We start from the raw sequence: 20,366 nt of genomic DNA, 5'->3' as shown, positions 1-20,366 counted from the left end.
CAGTCCTTTCAAGCACTTGCCTCCTACACTGGAAACAAGCTTCTTTTTATCAGCTCTTCTCTGGGGACAGCACCACATGGACTTGGCTATGAGCCACCTCTCATGGAACTGACATTAGGACCTAGCAAAGGGGAAAGAGGTCAGCGAACAAGTTACTGATTAACTTTTGTTTTCTTGGTTTAGATTATATTCAGGGTGCGTGTGCTCACATGCACACACACACACCCCCTATACTCAGTTCTGATCTTGCTCATGTTTATTTAGGCTGTCACCATACAATTCGATAGTCTTCCTCAGGACAAATGGGCCCTGCTCCAGGGGCCTGAGGACAGGAATAGCAGGTCTGGACAGACGCACTTTGGCAGCGTGAAGAGGAAAAGCTGTACAGGATGAATGTCACAGTATTTCTGGCTCTTGCTTACTGAATTAATTTCTCCCTTAAAAGAAAGCTGACCCATTTTTCCAGCCCACAGCCCTAATGGACTCTTATTCAGAGGCCATCCTCCCACATAAAGAGCTGTATTGTACTTAATGATAAGCCTTTTAATGGAATTGGCTATTTCTGGGTCTCTCTCTGGGAAACGGCCATTAATGAGCTTGCAAGTGCAAGGAAAAGCAGATGTTTAAGGGGTATGCTTCTCAAGGGCAGAGCACCCTGGGCAGAGCACCCTGGGAAGAAAACAGATGAAAACCAGTAACAGGTTCTTTTTCACTTCCTTGAAATTGATTTGGCTTAACCAAAACTATGATCTAAATAAACTTTGCTTCAAAATATGAAGCTATCACTCTTCATGCAACCCACCCACCACATCCTATCTGCATGATCCTTACTCTACCCACAAATGCTTCTGTAATCCTAATCATAACAAAATCATCAGCAGACTGCAAAGCTAGACCAAGACATGTGGGTAAACTAGCAGGCTAACATCTATCATTCCTCAAACCTGCAATTGGTCAATGCCTATTTAAGAGACTGAATGCAACATGAGGAAAAGGATGGAGCAGAACTGCTGAGGGGAGATTAATCTTTCTTTTACTGTCTGGAGCAATTCAGCTCTGGCCCCAAACCTGCATATTTACTCAGCAAAACTGAAGTCTTGAGGTTAACCAGTGGTGTCCTCCTTCACAAAGCATTTTATTGTACTCCTCATTATTTCACAACCTCTTCCAAGTCACGCCTAAACTGGAAACAGCCACTGAGGCATGCACAATACCTCTCTTAAGGGTTTTTTTTTTTTTTTGCCATTTGGCATCCTTCTGCATTTCCTGTGATGTGATGGCACCCAGAGATGCATTAGCATCCCTTATAGGTGGGAGTTTTGCTGGTGCACCCACCCTTTAATATTTCTCCTACTGTCACCCCCTGTGTCCTGGCATTAATGGAGGTGCTAAAGATATATTTAAAAGGTATAAGGCAAGGTCCTTGTCATCAAGGGTTTCACAGTTCTAAGTAATTCAGCTCATATTATTAATATTATTGAGAGCAGGACACTATGCTAGAAGCTTCTGGAAGTTCAAATATGAGGAAGGCAAAAGAGAGAGCCCTGATGATCCTAAAGGTTTCTCAAACTGTAGTCCACAACATCACCTGAGCTTGTTTGAAATGCAAATTCTCAGGCCTCACCCATGATCAACTGAACAAGAAATGTTGCAGGTGGGCCTAGCCATTTGTGTTTAATACTAACATTTGAACAGCACTGGCCTAAAGAGCTCCTAGAGAAGCAGAAGAAATAACACAAACACACAGTCTCTCTGCTACCAGACAGAGCAAGTCCAGGGCCAGGCAACAGACCTGGACATATTATATAGACCAAAGGCCGAGGACCCGTTGCAGTGATTTCAGAGTCAGGCTAAAGTCACAGTCACCAGTGGAGCTTTTAAAATGCATAACTGCCTGAGCCCCACCCAAAGGTTTTAATGCACTGGTCTCAATTTTTGTTAAAAATGCTCACTAGTTGATTCTGACAATTATCAGAGGCAAGAACCTCAGCAGGGTCTGAGAAGGAAGAAGCCTTTGGTAATGATGAAGAGGATATTGTGAAAGTTAGCCAATGGACCCAATTCCCATGGCTGCTGTAACAAGTCACTACAAACTTGTGGTTTAAACCAACAGAACTTTATCAATGGTGAAAAGCTTTCAGTTTTTCCTCTATGATCAGGAACAAGACAAGGATGCCCACTCTTGCCACTTTTATTCAACATAGCCATTAGCAATTAGGCAAGAAAAAGGAATAAAAGGCATCCAAATAAGAAAGGGAGGAAAAAAACTGTCATTATTTGCAGATGACACGATATTACATATAGAAAACCCTAAAGACTCCATCAAAAAACTGTTAGAACTAATAAGTGAATTCAGTATAGTCACAGGATACAAAGTCAATATATAGAAATCTATAGCCTTTCTGTACACTAATAATGAACTAACAGAAGCAGAAATTAAGAAAATGATCCCATTCACAATTGCATCAAAGAGAATAAAATACCTAGGGATAAATTTAACCACAGAGGTGAAAGACTTGTACACTGAAAACTATAAGACATTGACAAAAGAAATTGAAGACAACAAATAAATGGAAAGATAGTCCATGTTCATGGATTGAAAGAATTAACATTGTTAAAATGTCCAATCTATCCAAAGCAAACTACAGATTCAATGCAATCCCTGTCAAAATTCCAATGGCATATTGCACAGAACTACAACAAATAATTCTAAAATTTGTATGGTAGCACAAAAGATCCCAAATAGCAAAACAAACTTGAGAAAGAAGAACCAAGCTGGAGGTATCACACTCCCTGATTTCAAACTATACTACAAAGCTATAGTAATCAAAACATGTGGTACTGTCACAAAAACAGACATACAGATCAATGGAACAGAATTGAGAGCCCATAAATAAATCCACAGATATATAGACAATTAATTTACAACAAAGGAGCAAAGAACACATAGTTGAGAAAGGACAGTCTCTTAAATAAATGGTGTTGGGGAAACTGGACAACCACATGCAAAAGAATGAAACTAGATACTATCTTACACCATACACAAAAATTAAGTCAAAATAGATTAAAGCCTTGAATGTAAGACCTGAAACCATAAAATTCCTAGAAGAAAACATAGGCGACAACATCAACATGGACCTTAGCGATGTTTTTGTGGATGTGACTCTAAAGGCAAGGGAAACAAAAGCAAAAATAAGCAAATGGAACTACATCAAACTAAAGAGCTTCTGCACAGCAAAGGAAACCAACATCAAAATGAAAAGGCAACCTACTGAATGGGAGAAGATAATTACAAATCATATATCTGATACGGGATTAATATCCAAAGTACATAAAGAACTCATATAACTGAACAACAAAAAGACAGACAACCTGATTTTAAAAATGAGCAGATGCTCTGAATAGACATTTTCCCAAAGAAGACATACAGGTAGCCAACAGGCACATGGAAAGATGTTCAACATCACTAATTACTAGGGAAATGCAAATCAAAATCACAATGAGGGGCTTCCCTGGTGGTGCAGTGGTTGAGAATCTGCCTGCTAATGCAGGGAACACGGGTTCGAGCCCCGGTCTGGGAAGATCCCACATGCCGCGGAGCAACTAGGCCCGTGAGCCACAACTACTGAGCCTGCGCGTCTGGAGCCTGTGCTCCGCAACAAGAGAGGCCACGACAGTGAGAGGCCTGCACACCGCGATGAAGAGTGGCCCCCTCTTGCCACAACTGGAGAAAGCCCTCGCACAGAAACGAGGACCCAACACAGCCACAAAAAAAAAAAAAAAAAAAAAGATACACCCTTAAGTCAGGATAAAACAATGGCATTATTTAAAAAAAAAAAATCACAATGAGATAGCATCTCACACCTGTTAGAATGGCTATTATTGAATAGACAAGAAAAAAATATTGGTGAGGATGTGGAGAAAAGGGAACCCACTGTTGGTGGGACTGTAAACTGGTGCAGCCACTGTGGAAAACAGTATGAGATTCCTCAAAAAATTAAGAACAGAACTACCATATGACCCAGCTATTCCCCTTCTGGGTATTTACCTGAAGAACATGAAAACATTAATCTGAAAAGATATATGCACCCCGATGTTCACTGCAGCATTGTTTACAATAGCCAAGATACAGAAACAACCTAAGTGTCCATAAATGAATGAATGGATAAAGAAGATGGATACACACACACACACACACACACACACACACACACACACACACATACACACTGGAATACTATTCAGCCATAAAAAAGAATGAAATCCTGCCACTTGGGACAACATGGATGGACCTTGAAGGTATTATGTTAAATGAAATAAGTCAGATGGAGAAAAACAAATACTGTATGGTTTCACTCACATGTGGAATCTGAAAAAACAAAAATAAAATAAAACAAAAGCAAACTCATAGGCACAGGGAACAGATTAGTGGTTACCAGGGGGAAGAGGGTTGGGGGCGGGTGAAAGGGTGAAGGGGGTCAACTATATGGCAATGGACAGCAACTACACTTGTGCTGTGATCACTTGGTAGTGTACACAGATGTTGAATTATAATGCTGTACACCTGAAACCTATTTCTTTTTTTTAAACAGAGCTTCATTCTATCACAGTCCTGGAGGTCAGAAGTTCAAAATCAAGGTGAATGCAGGCCACACTCCCTCCTGCCACTTCCAGCTTTTGGCGGCTCCAGGTGTTCCTTGGCCTGTGGCTGCATAACTCCAGCCCCTACCTCCATTTTCACATGGCTTTCACCTCTTTTGTGTCTTCTCCTCTTCTGTCTCAAACCTCCCTCTGCCTTTCTCTTCAAAGGACACTTGTCATTGGATTTAGGGCCCACCCAGATAATACAAGATGATCGTATCTCAACATGCTTAATCTTCAGAGACCCTTTTTCTAAATAAAGTAGCATTCACAGGTTCCAGGGATGATATCTATTGCAGGGCTATTTTTTGGTCTACCACAGCTACTATCAAGAGAAGACAGCAAGTGCCAAGTACACAATTAGCACAAAGCTGTAAAAGACTGAATAATCTCTTGGGTTTGCATTTTAACAAAACGAGAGCCTGAAGTTCAAGGGTAGCTGGTCAGGATTCAGCAGGCAGGGGCATATCTTTTCAGGAAAATTTTTCTGCCTCAGCAGGCTGGGAACATTATTCCTGATGACAACATCAAAGATTCACAAACAGTTCTTTCTGTTTCATATTCTGAAGGTTCCACAGCTAAGAGAAAGGCTTCCTCGTGAGATCGGGGAGAATTGCTGGTGTGTTTATTGGTTCTGCTGGGCCCCTGAGCCGTGAGAGAGCTGCTTGTTTCTCTAATGCCTTGAGCAACCTGGGAGCATTTTCCAGGTGTATCCTTTTACCCTGGAGGCTCAGAATATAGTGAGTAACTTCAAATAGGTCCATTAAACAGTCATAATGTGAGCTGACAGCCTGGGCCTGTTATTATGCCACTATAGTTTGAAAGTAATTACACCATTGTCTCTGTAACTATGAGTGTTGCTGCCACGGAACTGTTCCAGTGTTCGGATTATAGGAGAAGAGAGTTGTAGTAAGTGCCTTTTAAAATGTCAAGCTTTGTAGTTAACAAGTAAGGGCCTCCGTACATCTTGTCTATTAGATTTCTTTTTTTGTCCGCGCTGCACAGCTTGTGGGATCTCATTTCCCCGACCAGGGATTGAACCCAGGCCACGGCAGTGAAAGCGCCGAATCCTAACCACTAGACCACCAGGGAACTCCCTATTAGATTGTTTTTAACTAATAGATAAATATTTTCCAGGTCGCTTTCTTCCAATTTTCCTGATATTCTTTATGGGAATCTACCTGTAACAAAGGCGAGTTTTGCTCATAGAAATCTGTCTCAAGGAAATAATCTAGCAAGAATGCAGGGATAGAGTCTCAAGAATGTCCATCACAGTACTGATTATAACAATGAGAAACTGGAATCAACCAAAAGTCTACCAATAATAGTCCCTACGTATCTCAGGGAACCTTTCTTGATCCCTCAGGTTGTTCAATGTTTTCGTACTTCCTACTTGGTAGCATATCAAAATTGTATTTATTTTTGTATAAAAACAGTAGAAGCTCTTTTAACCAGTCTCCATTCAGCAAACATGTGGATAACTTAATACCCTTCATCCTTCCTCTGGAAAGCCACCGCACTTCTCACACTAATTGTCACTTGTCTGTGCCCGTTTATTTTCTATTATAATTATGTGATTTAACACCACACTAGGTCAGTTATATATGAATGTAAAGAGTACGTTGTTGTTCCAATGAAAACTGGACTGAATGCTTTGAAAAGACTCAATAAAGGTAAGTTGCTAGAGAAAAAAAGAAAAAACGTGGTATTCAATTAGCTGTGACAGAGAAGTGAAAAGTTTTAAAGGTTTAGAGGGATTCTAAACTCACATTGTTCCACGTGTAATTTAGATTCTCATTCTCCACTTTAAAGACGCCCAAATGGTAAAAAGTACATATGCATTATGGGCAGGGTGACCTTACACCCGGTCAGGCCAGGACAGTCCCTGTTTACACCTGTTGTTTCAGCGCACTTTCTGGTTTAATGCCCCCTTTCATTCTCAGAAGTGTCTCAGTTTGGATGATAAATTAAAAGGTCACTCTAACTATAGCTGTAGTTTATACAAGACAAATAAGGTAAATGTCAATCAGCAGGCTGTCCCAAAGAATTGAAACTGAGCCTCACATGAAATGATTAGTGAATGAGTGTTCACCCACATGTTTTAATTAGAGATCCTCACACTTTTTTTCTGTAAAGGGCCAGGCAGTAATTATTTTAGGCTTTACTCAGTCTCTGTCACAATGATTCAAATCTGCCATTTTAGCACAAAAGCTACCCGAGACGATGTCTAAGTGAATATGCATGGCTATGTCCCAATAAAACTTTATTTTGGACACTAAATTTGAATTTCATGTACTTTTCATGTGTCACCAAATATTGTTCTTATTTTGTATTTTTTTTCAAACTGTAAAAACCATCCTTGACTCGCAAGCCATATAAAAATGGGCAGCAGACTAATTTGGCCTGGGACATGGTTTGCTGACCTTTTTTTTTTTATTTTGGGTGAAGTAGAAAAGAATAGTTTTATTGCTTTGCCAGGCAAAAGGGGACACAGCAGGCTAATGCCCTCAGAACTCTGTGTCCCGACCTGGAGGGTACAGTGAGAAGTTTTATAGTAATGGTTCAAAGAGGGCATGATCAGCTGGTGGACATTCTTCTGATTGGTTGGTGGTGAGGTAAGTGGGAGTCAATATCATCATCCTTCTGGTTCCAACAAGTCTTGGGTCTACTTGCTTGTGGGCAGCACACAGTTAACTTCTCCCACCTTGTGGAGGTTTCAGTTTCTACAAAACAGCTCAAAGATATTGTTGTGTGTATCCCTTGATGGGAACCAGGACCCTGCCCCAAGGCTGTACTATTGTTTCTCTTGACTGTTCCTCCCTTGTCTTGCATCCCCTCCCTTCCTTAATTAACAACTGTTTGCACCTGCCCATTGGAACTCAGTGCTGACACCTGTTTTAAGTTAAAAAAGTTATGTTAGGTTTTTTTCTTTTATAGTTTTCATTTTCAATTATTCAAAATGTTCACATGACATTGAATAGGAAGGCTTCTATTGTATTTGAGAGCTTCTTTCTACTTCTCTCCGTAAGGTCCATGAGATAAGGGATTTTACCTGGCACATAAAAGGCACTAAGTGTGTCATAAATGAAAGAAGTTAAATTATGCAATATTTATGCAAGGGACTATTGATACAACCATTAAAAATTGTGTTGAAGGGTTCTAGATTTACTGCGAAGGGGAAAAAACCCAGGTAACACAATAGTTACGTGTGATATAACTCTCTTTTTAAAAATTACATGTCTATATTTGTATGAGAAATCAGATAGTAGGCTCTGCAAAAAATGGTATTAGTTATTATATCACTGTAGTTATTATGGGTTTGGGGATACTTTAAAATCTTTTTCTTTTTGCTTCTTTGTATTCTTGATTTTTCTAAAATGGTTGTGATTTCTGTGTATGATTGGTCACCGTTGTTTTTATTTTACCTCATAATTCTAGTGTTCTGAAGGAATGTGGATCCGACCATATGGAGGCACCAAGTTTGGTCCAACCCTGTGTCTGTGGTCAGGTGCTGGGAGTGACTAAGTCAGATGTTGGCCTGGGAGGGCATGGGGGATGTCCACTTATTTGTCAGATATGCCAGTTCTCCACTGTGCTCGGAAAACTAGAAATTAGATACTAGCACCTTCTGAGTTCTGGCCTTGAGAAAGGAGCCTTCCCACTCTCCCATAAGACGACTGTACCTAGGCTGTGTTTGAAATGTGCTATTTTATCCTAGGAGCTGTGGGAGGTCCAGGAAGAGTTTTGTTCATTTAGTCCATCAACGTACATTTGCTGGGCACCGATCACTAACTAGGCACTGTTCTAGGCACCAGCGGGTATAGGAGAGAACAGAGCAGACAGAAATTTCTGCCCTCAAGGAACTTCCTTAGTGGGGAAGAGAAGGCCATAAGTAGATTAACAGAGGAAAAAGATGGAAACAGCAGATGCAGCTGAGGAAATCTCACGGTCTAGGTGAGCAAGAAGGCCCTCCCTGAGGAGACATCTGAACCAAGCCAGGAGCAGGCTGAAGAAACCGCGAGGACAAAGGCTCCAGGTGGCACCAGCCTGGCGCATCTGAAAGCCTGAAAGAAGGCCAGTGCGGCCAAGGAGATGACGCTGAGAAGTAGACTGCAGCCACCCCCAGTGACCATATTAAAGAATTTACTTTAGGTGAACCGATTTTATTCCAAGTGAAACGAGAAGCCATTTGTGGGTTCTAAACGGAAGAATGGCATGCTCTGGTTTATACTGTATAAGATAATTCTTGCCACTGTGAGCGGGGGCAAGGGTAGACCACGAGGAGGCCACAGCAGGGGTTGGGGACCGGAGGGGAAGGCGGCTTGGACTAGGGCGGAGGCGGAAATGCAGAAGCGAGGTGGACTGACTCGTTGCGTTTATGGGGTTAAAGTCATCAGGACTTGCTTCAGAACTGGATTTAAACAGGAGAAAATTCAGTTTGTTTTCGTTTCTTTTAATGTTAACAGCTTAACTGAGATATAATTCTTGAGACCATACAATTCACCCATTTAAACTGTACAATTCAATTCACAGAGTTGTGTAACTATCACTAGAGTCAACTGAAGAATATTCTCATGACTCAAAAAGAAACCTTGCATCCCTCAGTCACTACCCCCATTGTACTTTGTACCATATTTTATTTATCCAGTCTTCGGTTGATGGACATTTCATTTATTTCCGTTTTTTTGGCTATTATGAATAATGTTGCTCTGAATACTGTGTACAAGTTAATTTCTCTTGGGTTTATACCTAGGCATGGAATTTCTGGCTCATATGATAACTCTCTGTTAATTACTTGAGGAATCGCCAGACTGTGTTCCAAAGCAGCTGCAACATTCTACAGCAGTGTAGGAGGGCATGATTCAATTTTAGTATCACTCTGGCTGCTGTGTGGAGAAAGGATTGGAGCAAGGCCGGGGGGAAGTGCAGAGATCAGAATGGTTATGCAAAAGTAGAGGCATCTTAGTAGGGTTCAAAGACACCCAATTTAAGGTGTACTTCATCCTGTTTTATGGCAAAAAGATTTCTGTGAGATAGCTGTCTGTACACCCTATGAGTCACTTTGTTAAACTAAAAGATTCCAACAGAGAGGGCCTGTTAAAACAGATCTGCAGTTTTCAAACCTAGAATCCTAAAGCAAACTGGTATGGAACCGTTTAAACATCTGTCCCTACACAAGCTCCTGCAGGCAGGAAGGTATTTTCAGAGAAACTAAGGGAGTCAGTGGGTGCAATAAAACTTCCACAACTTCAAGCCATGAAAACTCAGGGCTCAAGTGGCAGCCTCCTGCTGAGGACTCGTGTGGCAGTCAGCGTCACTCCTACTGCCTGGGACACTGCCCTGGCCTCTCAGTCCAGAGAAGGCCTGGCTTTGTTCCTAGTTGCCGGTTTTGACAACTGGGCAGTGGTCCTGTCCCTCTGCAATTCTTCTAGCTCAGCAAGGGAAGGGAAACCAACATCTATCAGGCTTACAATAGTCTCTCCGCCGGGTGAGATGCTCCACTTACATTCCTTAAGTTAGTGAACCCTCACAACAAATCACCAGGGAAGAAAGGACTATTTTTCTCAATTACACATAAAGCAGGTTGGCCCCTTTGGATTGGAAAGTCAGAAAAGTCTCTCTGAAGAGATAGTATTTTAGCTGATACCAGCCATGCAGGGATCAGGAGTAAGAGCGTTCCAAGAGTAACCCCCAAATTGTTAGCTCTCCAGGTGACCTCATTTTTATTCACATTTAATTTTCTTTTATATTTATTAGTATAAATAAGAGTAAGAAGCACCCCTCTAGAGATAAATCAAGTTTAAATTCATTTAAAAGATATCCTGGAGTAGAAATTATCATTCTTTTCCTTAATATTTCTGATTTTATACTCAAGGTCTATTCTCCATAACAGCATTCCCCCTACCCCATCCCTAAACAATCCACTATCTCCCCTCAACATCCAATATGACTGTCCTCGCTAATGTGTCTCCATAGACCTCAGTAAGGTTCTGGAACGTGGGGAGACACAGTTCGCTTGGTCTGGTCATGCTACTGTGCTGGGAGTGGTGACTCTGACCTCCAGAACCTCCCACGGAAGGAAGGAAGGAAGGATCTACAAATAAGTACTACACTGCAACTCAAAGGTCCCCTGCTCTCAGGCGAGGATGCTCTCCCAATGACAGAATTCTTTTTTACTATAACACTTTACCAAATTCCTCAAAACGGAATTCATCCTAAGATCTGTGTGGTGGGTCTTTAGGAAAGGCCAATAAACAAAATCCTTCTTCTCCAACGAACTAATTGAAATACAAGACCAAGGCGTGAGGCTGTTTTGAGACCAAAATAACACATTACTGATATAATATTAAAGAATGTGACATACCCACGGGCAGGCTGCATTCCTGATATTTACCCACCTAGTCACAATACTGGGCCAGGGCATTTCTTCCTCCCAGAACTGCACCTACCCCTGTAAAATCGATGGCACGGCTGACAGAGCAGAATGTGTGCTTCTGTGGGCAGATCACTCCATGAGAAACAAGGGAGAAAGAGGAAAGAGCTCTGCAGACCTAGCTCCGGCCCTCAGCCTCACTGATTAGATCTACATTTCCCCTCGCCTGGGAAAGAGCACTAAAGATGATTGAGAGAGGTTATGGAAACACAAGGATGACCAGGGAAGAAGCACCACCCTCACACACACACCTAACACTGGGTTCTGGATGCCCTGGTTCTGTCACTACATCCTAATGTGACGTCAGGCAAGAATACTGACCCTTTCTTGGGTCTCAGATATTAATTCTCTCAATTAGAGATGGTGCCCATCTCCTTGCCATGCAGAACTGCTGTGCACACAGAGGATGAGTAAGTATGTCAAAGGCTTTGCAAAGAACACAAATAGGCACTTGATTCCACCGTAGCCCTTATAGGGGCTACACAGCCAAACACAGCCAAAAAACAAAAACAAAAACAAAACACATAATGAGTGTTTACCAGATGCAAAGGATTGTGAATAAATTAAGGAGCTTATTATCTTAAGGGACATACTATATACAAATCAACTATAATATCAGATGGATAAGCATGATGAAAGAAATATTAACCAAATCTGTAGGCGGAAACTTTAAATTTAACAAGCTTACTGAGGGTCTACTATGTGCCAGACATTGTACAAACTTCTGGAAAAACAGATTAATAAGAAAGAAATAACGAATATACAATTAGTGATTAATGAATACATGATTAATTACAAAAGTGAGATTTTTTTCAAAGATTTTTCTTGTGGGAAGTGAGACTTAAAAGATAAGTAGGATTCAACTTATAGAGATGAAGTCATTTCAGGAGAGGAAATATCCGAGGGAAGTGAGTGCACAGAGGAGGAAAGGGAGAAGTGCACTTCACTGTATTTGAGAACTGGGTGCCTGGGGTGGTTCCTAATCCTCCTGGAAAAGTAGGCTGGAAAATGTAAGATGGCACAGTCACTTCGGAAAGTCATTTGGCAGTTTCTTAGAAAGTCAAACATAAATTTACTATACAACCCAACAATCCCATTCCTAGGTATTTACCCAAGAGTAAAAAAATGTGTGCGCAAGAATGTAATGTTTGTAGCAGCGTGATTCATAATAGCCCCAGAGTGGAAACAATCCAAATGCCTATTAACTGGCGAATATGATCATCAGAAAATGGTGTATCCATACAATGGGATACTACTGAGTAATAAAAGGGAATGAATGAATGACATATGGTACAACCATTGATGAACATCAAAAACTTGATGCTGAGGTTTAGCAACTAAGTGAAAAAAGCCAGATGGAAATACATGTTGTATCATTTCACTGATATGAAATATCTGGAAAGGATAAATTTATGAAGACAGAAAGTAGATCAGTGGTTGCCTGGCATTGGGGTAGGAACAGGGACTGACTACAAATGGATACAAAAGATGGTGATAGAAATGTCCTAAAACTGGATTATGGTTATGATGCAACAACTCTGTAAATTTACTAAAAGATGGTGAATTGTATGTTTAGATGGATTTTATGGTATGTAAATTATACTTCAATAAAGCTATAAAAATTAAGAAGTTATCCAAATCAGACAGAAAGGAAGCAAGAACAGCAATCTTAGAAATGAAAAATGTAATTCTAAAACTTAATAGATGGGGCTTCCCTGGTGGCGCAGTGGTTAAGAATCTGCCTGCCAATGCAGGGGACAAAGGTTCGATCCCTGGTCCGGGAAGATCCCACATGCCACAGAGCAACTAAGCCCGTGCGCCACAACTACTGAGCCTGCGCTCTAGAGCCCGCGAGCCACAACTACTGAGCCTGCGTGCCACAACTACTGAAGCCCATTCGCCTAGAGCCCGTGCTCTGCAACAAGAGAAGCCACCACAATGAGAAGCTCGCACACCGCAACAGAGAGTAGCCCCAGTTCTCCAGAATTAGAGAAAGCCCGCGTGCAGCGACGAAGACCCAACACAGACAAAAATAAATAAATAAATAAATAAAATTTTTTTAAATTTTATTTATTTATGGCTGTGTTGGGTCTTCGTTTCTGTGCGAGGGCTTTCTCTAGTTGTGGCAAGCGGGGGCCCCTCTTCATCGCGGTGCGCGGGCCTCTCACTATCGCGGCCTCTCTTGTTGCGGAGCACAGGCTCCAGACGCGCAGGCTCAGTAATCGTGGCTCACGGGCCCAGTTGCTCCGCGGCATGTGGGATCTTCCCAGACCAGGGCTCGAACCCGTGTCCCCTGCACTGGCAGGCAGACTCTCAGCCACTGTGCCGCCAGGGAAGCCCAATAAATAAATTTTTAAAATAAATAAAACTTAATAGATGGGAAAAACTCTGGATTGGGCATATTATTTAGAGGATTGGGAAATAGGAAGACAGGATTAAGGAATTCACCAGGATACAATAGAGACAAAAAGATTTTTAATAACATTTTGGGATATGGATGGAGAGGCTTCCTTAACTCAGCTAATGGCAGTTGCAGAAAACTGAATGGAGGCAATGACAGAGAAACAATATCTGAACACAAAATCATTGATAATTTTCCAGAATTAAAGAGAGCACCTGAGTCTTCAATAGAAAGTACATTCACTACCAACTAGAGAGTTCTAATGAAACTGCTAAACGTCAAAATACACACACACAAATGCTACCAATAGAAAAGGCAGATTATCTACAAAGGAATGAAAATTTGATTGGCAGTAGGATTTTACCAGCAGCAATTAGTACCTGAAGACAATAGAACGCTATCAACACTGTGCTATGGGAAAATAGCTGCTCACTAGAATTTTTAAAAATTTATTTATTTTATTTATTTATTTTTGGGTGTGTTGGGTCTTCGTTGCTCTGCGTGGGCTTTCTCTAGTTGCAGCAAGCGGGGGCTACTCTTCATTGGGGTGCACGTGCTTCTCATTGCGGTGGCTTCTCTTGCAGAGCACGCACGGGCTCTAGGTGTGCGGGCTTCAGTAGTTGTGGCATGCGCAGTCTCTAGAGCGCAGGCTCAGTAGTTGAGGCGCACGGGCTTAGTTGCTCCACAGCATGTGGGGGGATCTTCCCGGACCAGGGATTGAACCCATGTCCCCTGCATTGGCAGGCAGGTTCTTAACACTGCACCACCAGGGAAGTCCCATCACTAGAATTTTATACCCAAATAAATGACCATCCAACAGTGAGGGCAAAATACAGACATTTCCAAATATACAAAGAATTTCTTACCCCACCAAGACCCCTACGGAAAGAACTATTAAATGATGAACTTCAGCTAGAAGAAAAGTGAACCAAAAGAGGAGGCTATGGATTCAAGAAAAAAATAGGGCGTAGAAGAATTGGTAAAATGTCAGTAAATTTAAAGAACTCAAGTATAAAAACGATTGTAAATTTTAAAAGGTAAAAAACTCTAGACAACAAGGACAAGAAGGGAAAGGGGAGGGCTGTTAAATGGGTAAAGTATGCAAAGCTCTTTTGTAGGAAGAAAGAATTATGTGATAACTTTGTTAGAAAAACTATAGTTAAATATGTATGTGGAGAAATAAAAGACAAGGCTGAGAAGAATAGGAATAATGCCAGAAGCCCTCAAACCAGCAGTGGAAAATGAGGGAATATAGATCATTTAACTAATCCAGGATAGTAAATGAAAAACACAAAATATGTTGGAAGAATAAGTCCCAATATGTTAGTTATCACAGTAAATGCACATGGATTAAATTCACCTATCAGAGATACAACTAAAATAAAACTTACAGAAAGATTAAATATAACGAGATGGAAAATAATCACATACAAAAGGTAGCCAAAAGAAAGGTGGCATATCAATATCAATATTAAAAATGTCTAATTTAAACAATTAGCATGAAAAATGGTAAAGAGAGGCCCTACATAATAAGAATCAACTGTGATTTCTAATGCAGAATATACTTTGAGAAACACTGCCTACTATGCACTAGGGATCATGGCTGCTTTCTTCACTGCTGTATCCTTCAGTGCTTGGCACATAATAATTGTGCCAAAATATCAATATTAATGGGCAGAATGACTACCATTACCACATTATATTGAAATGATGTGTTTATGCATTTGTCTCATCACAAGGGCAGGGTTCCTATCTTACTCAGTTTTATGCCATCGATATTGAGCACAGCGCCTGGCACACAATAGGCACTCTATAAATTCAAACTGAGTTCAGGGTTCATCTCTTCCATAAAGTCTCTCCTAAATGTTCCTACCCATAATGACTTATCCTTTGTTTCTACTTCTATAGCACTCACAACTTGAAACATCCAATTTAGCAACTGATTATAGAGCAGTGTCTTTTAGGTTTCTCTCCAACCGTGTTTCTCTAAAACTATTTTAGGTTCTTTGAAGATGAAGATGCCTTATACTGTGCCCAGCGCCTCACATCAATACTTTTTTGGGTAGATGTCACTATTTGGATGACTCCAGATTAGATCAGTGGTGCCAAGCAGCACATGCCAAGGCCTCCAAGGAGTATCTCCATTCCCCCCCTTTCCATCCTTGACTAAAGAAATCACTGTTTGGATACAGGCTCATTTGCAAAAAATGTGGAGAAGTTAATGGGAGGGATAGGAGAAGGCAGCTAGTGTCCAATTCCAGGTCTCTGTGCTCTCTTCCTTCTGGCAAAATAATCAGGGAGGAAAATTCATGTGATCCCACAAAAAAGTAGGTGTGGGAAGTGGGAGGAAGATAGTTGGGGAAGAGTATGTCCCATACACAGAACCTGGACCGGATGTTCCACTAGCAGGCGTGTTATCAGGAGTAATTATTACGAGATAGAAAGGAAACCCCAAGGCAAGTAGCTAAATTCAGGCACTCGGGACCTTGTATAAAAGACAGAGAGGGATGTTGTTTTCCATCTACACACCAGGCACAGGAGGGGAACCTACCACAAGGAGCTCCTAATTGGGAAGCTGCAGGGGGCTAACAAAGGACAGGGTGTCATCTTCTTGCTGGTCTTCATAAGGAAGTCACTACAGTCCCTGGAGGTTCAATCAGGGCCCTGGGATGAGGTAGGGAGATGGGGGGGCTGACCTCCCGAGGTCCTTTGTAATCCAGTAATTAAATGGTGAATCGTTCACTTCCCCATTTATGCTCTGTACCCAGTTAGATAGTAAGTCCCCTGGGCTGCCTTCCAGGTTTACTACGGTGACACGCAAGCTGCTGGCACTCAACAAATGAATCAAATGTTTAAATAGCCCACATGACCTCCTCCCCGCCTGTAAAGTACGGCGATGAATGAAATCACAACATTCCAGGCACTATTACTTGAGCAGAGCCCGCAAGGAAACACACACACAAACACCACAGCACTGATTCAACTCGATTCACATTCCCACCCTGGGAGCACAGACCACCTGCTCAGCGCGGAGGCTGTAGGAGTTTCCTTGGCAAGGATCCTTTCTCTCAGCTGCTTTAGGATGGTGCCTCCAGAAGGTCACCAAGATTTAGGACCGCTTCCCTCCCGGGTTGGCCTCCGAGGCAAAGTTTCAGCTCGGATTCTGCCTGGGCCTCCCTCGGGCGCGTCCGCACTCCCTCCCCGGCCCGGGGCGCCCCGGACGCGCAGCTGGCCGGCCTGCAGCGCCTCACGTTACCTTGGTGAGTTGGGCGATCTTCTTGCACATTTTCACGTGCATCTCGGGATCACAGTCCATTCTCCAGCCGGCGCCACCTCCTGCATCGGCTTTGGAGCCCGGGCAAGTCCCGGGCGCGTGAATTTTGCTGTTGAGGGCAGAAGCCATCGCTGAAACGCGTCCGGCACTCTTTAAGCCTCACGATGGCTCGGCTTCTCGATGCCCACGGTGTGCAGGTGCTTGCGCGCGCGGGCGTGTGAGTGTGTGGGCTTTCTCGGGAGAGGTGGCACTGCAGTCCCGCCGCCCGCGCCACCGCGTGGCTCCTGCTTCCACCGGGTGTCCGCCACCCCGCCGCCCGCGCGCCCACCCTTCCTCCTCCCGCCCTCGCTCGCTTGCTGGCTCTGCGGGCACCCGCACCCTGCGGCGAAGCGCCGAGGACCCGCACGTGCCTCTCGTGACCCGCGCGCAGCTCCCGGGCCCGTGCGGGTTTCGCCTGCAATCAGCTTCAGCGACGAGGAGCCAGTGGCCTTGGAGAGGTTTGCGCTGGCCAGGCGCGGCGCTCTGGGACACGTGGGTGGCGCCGGGCTCCGGACTCAGCGGCGACGGACCCCGCCCGTGGTGGGCATCCCAGGCCAAGGAAGAAGAAGAGCCGGCCTCAGCCTCGGGCAGCTGGGGCGTTTGGTGTGGGGAAGGGACCCTGGCGACGTGCTGCTGGCGAATGGATGGCGAGACACCGGGTACCTTGACGGGTGCCCTCAGCCAGCGACTCAGGAGCCTCGGAGCTCGGCGCTGAGGGCTGAGGCGGGGGCGGGGGTGGGGGTGCCGAGAGAGGGGCGGGGAGGGGAAAGCGAGTCGCGGGGACGCAAGGAGGTGCGGGGACCCGGGCATACGTTTTGGGCCCCTGCCTGGGCTGAGGGTGGGAGCCCCCCTTCCCCCACTTTAAGAAGGACCCCGGACGTTGCGGGAGAATTGCCTGAGGTTACCAAAGGGAAGAAGCCAAAAGGGCTGCCGAGGAGCTGGTGACCGAAATCTGGGACGAGAAAGCGCAGAGTACGTAGTGAGGGAATGTGTAGTGTAAGAAAGCAGAGAAAAAAGTCAAAGACAGGGGTAGAAAGGATGGTGGCAGGTGTGGGAAAGGAGGAAGCAAAGAGGAATGGAGGAGTAGGTGAGTAACAAATGGAGCTGCAAGTCTGAGTAAACCGATCCCAGGGAAGGTGAAGCGACTCATCCACACACCTGGCCACAGGCCACCCGGAGCCAGAATCCTGTCAAGTCTTTGGATTACGAGCTTGTGTGTTTTTCGTTTGTTTGGCGAGTGGAGGGGTTAGTGGCCCAAATTTCTTTGTGACTTGCTTTCTCTGGTTTCAAACAGTGGGCTTTGGGGAAAGTGACACCATCCTGATCAGAATTTCCTAAAGTGTGAAAAATAGCATCAAAATAATAAGCAATTTGCATGGTTAATATATTTCATTTTACAAACTGCTTTATATCAGAAGTTTTAATAATCTTGAAAAAAAACAAGCAAACCTCAAGGGGTCTCAGAAACCACGATCCCATCCCTCCACACTGCAGGTAACAATACCCATTTTTATAGATGAGGAAATACAGAAAACTTGTACCAAGTAAGGCAATTACAAGTAGCAGAGTTGTGTCTGAAACCGAGATATTCCTATTCTAAATTCCTTACTTTCACCCCAATACATTATACTACATAGGCATAGCCAACCTGGGTTTTGGTTCCTAGTTTATCCTCTTAGGTTCCCTCTCCAGGACAACTACCCCCTCCCCCAATTCAATTAGAAAACTGAATGCCTGAATCAGAATCACTGCCAGGAGGTTGATGTAGACTCTTGGTCCTATCTTAGATTCCATGAGTCAAAATCTCTGGAGGTGAGGATCCAGAATCCACATTTTAAACGAGCGCCCTACTTAATTCCAAATTTAGAGTATTTTCTGCAGGGTCTTACTATATACTACATTTTACAGGAATTCAACCACTTTGTAAAGTAGAAGAAAAATAGGCTTTTTGATTCAGAACTTTATCAAAAGTTGTTCACCTCTGTGGAAACTCACATCATCAATGGCTTTGTGGCTCATATTTGGTTGCTGATACAACACACTTGTATTGTAACTGCCACATTCATGGTGAGTCTGCCAATATGTGCAAGCGTCTGAGTATCACATTATGTCATAAAGTTAATCAAACCAGAGCATTTCCATACTGAAATGATTTAATTATAATTGCTTTCCTTTTATTTCTCCTTTCTGTTACTGTCAGGAAATTATACTGATTTTTAAAATGTGTTTACTAATGTAAAAAATTATCTATGAATTTCAAGATAATAACATGAACATTATAGAAAAGGTGATATTGGGTGTGAACAGGATTGAGAACCACTGCTCCTGATGATCTTATACACACTAAAGTTTAGTAATACTGCTTTCTAACTCCAAGTTTTAGTTATTTAATTATGATCTTATTAAGTCTGGGGGCCAAAACATTTTCCAGTTGGATATATTATACTTTCAACTTTATAGTGGCAGACAGTGGGGAAAGCAGATTCAGTTATCAGGCTTTGTTGGACTGCAGTTCCTGTAATCAAGGTACCACAAGCTGGCCTGTCTTGGAAAGAGTCCTTTGCAGTTTGCTGGGGTTTTCTAGCACCGTGACTAGTAGGTCTTTTCACACTATCAGGAATGAAATAGAGGGCAGAAGAGGACTATGTGCTTTGTCTAATACAGGGCATTTATTAGCCCACTAATGTGATCTTGGAATTATGCCACGCTCTTTGCACATGTTCTCACCCCCACTAAGGCACTTATTATTCTCATTCTACAGACTAGAAAATTGAAGCTAAGGGAGGCTAAGTACCCAATTTTATACAGCTAGTAAATGGATCTGAGTCTATCCAACTTCAAAGGCTGTTCTTCCCAGAGCACAGTGCTGGCAATCCGAAACTTTTTAAAACTACAATTGATTTGTTTTTTCTTTAGATTATAAACATATAAGCTTCTTTTAGTTACCCCTCTCCTCAGTCTCACCTGTAATAATACCAAAAATGGGTATAAGAAGAAAGCAAAAATCACCCCAAATCCCACACTCAAAGAAAATTGCTGTTAATATTTTGAAGATTCTTGTAGACATCTCTCTGAAAACACCTAGAAAATGTTAAGTACATATATGTATTTTAAAATAAATGAGATACCGTAATAATGTTTTGGAACCCTGTTCACTCAATCTTATTTTTCTTTTGCCAATAACAATCTACATTCCCATTTTAAACAGCCAGTATTCCATTATATACAACATATTTACCCCACCCGTTATTGAACAATTCTTTTTTTATATTTTAAGCAAAATGTTTCATATATGTTTATAATGTTTGCTGTATTATGAGAATATTCAATTCTGTTCTAAAGGACAGGAAAACCAAAAAGGATATATGAAACTTATGTTGGATAGAATTCTTAAAATGTGTTAAGTACAGAGTGTACTGTAAGACAGGATAAAGATAGAATGGAATATATGTAAAAAGGAGTGAACAAACAAGAGTGCTACTAACAGGTGGAAAAAGATGGAAAGACCAAAGATTTAAGGTAAAGATGATGCCGCCTTCAGGCTGACAGCTGTATCATCCCTAAAATGCCATTTGTTG

The 20,366-nt window shown here is 42.5% G+C and overlaps 1 protein-coding gene across 1 annotated transcript in view; it reads right to left on the bottom strand.

Moving 5' to 3' along the window:
- FAM184B (family with sequence similarity 184 member B) overlaps positions 1-16,878 on the bottom strand; it is a 122,525-nt gene extending 105,647 nt beyond the window's left edge. Inside the window, exon 1 of the mRNA XM_036852664.1 lies at positions 16,732-16,878. Coding sequence (XP_036708559.1) covers positions 16,732-16,878 — 147 coding nt within the window. The remainder of the gene's footprint in view (positions 1-16,731) is intronic.
- Positions 16,879-20,366: the final 3,488 nt, after the last annotated feature.

Source organism: Balaenoptera musculus, chromosome 5 (assembly GCF_009873245.2).
Source record: "Balaenoptera musculus isolate JJ_BM4_2016_0621 chromosome 5, mBalMus1.pri.v3, whole genome shotgun sequence".
Classification (NCBI taxonomy): Eukaryota; Metazoa; Chordata; class Mammalia; order Artiodactyla; family Balaenopteridae; genus Balaenoptera; species Balaenoptera musculus.
This window is presented reverse-complemented; position numbering and strand designations above follow the sequence as displayed.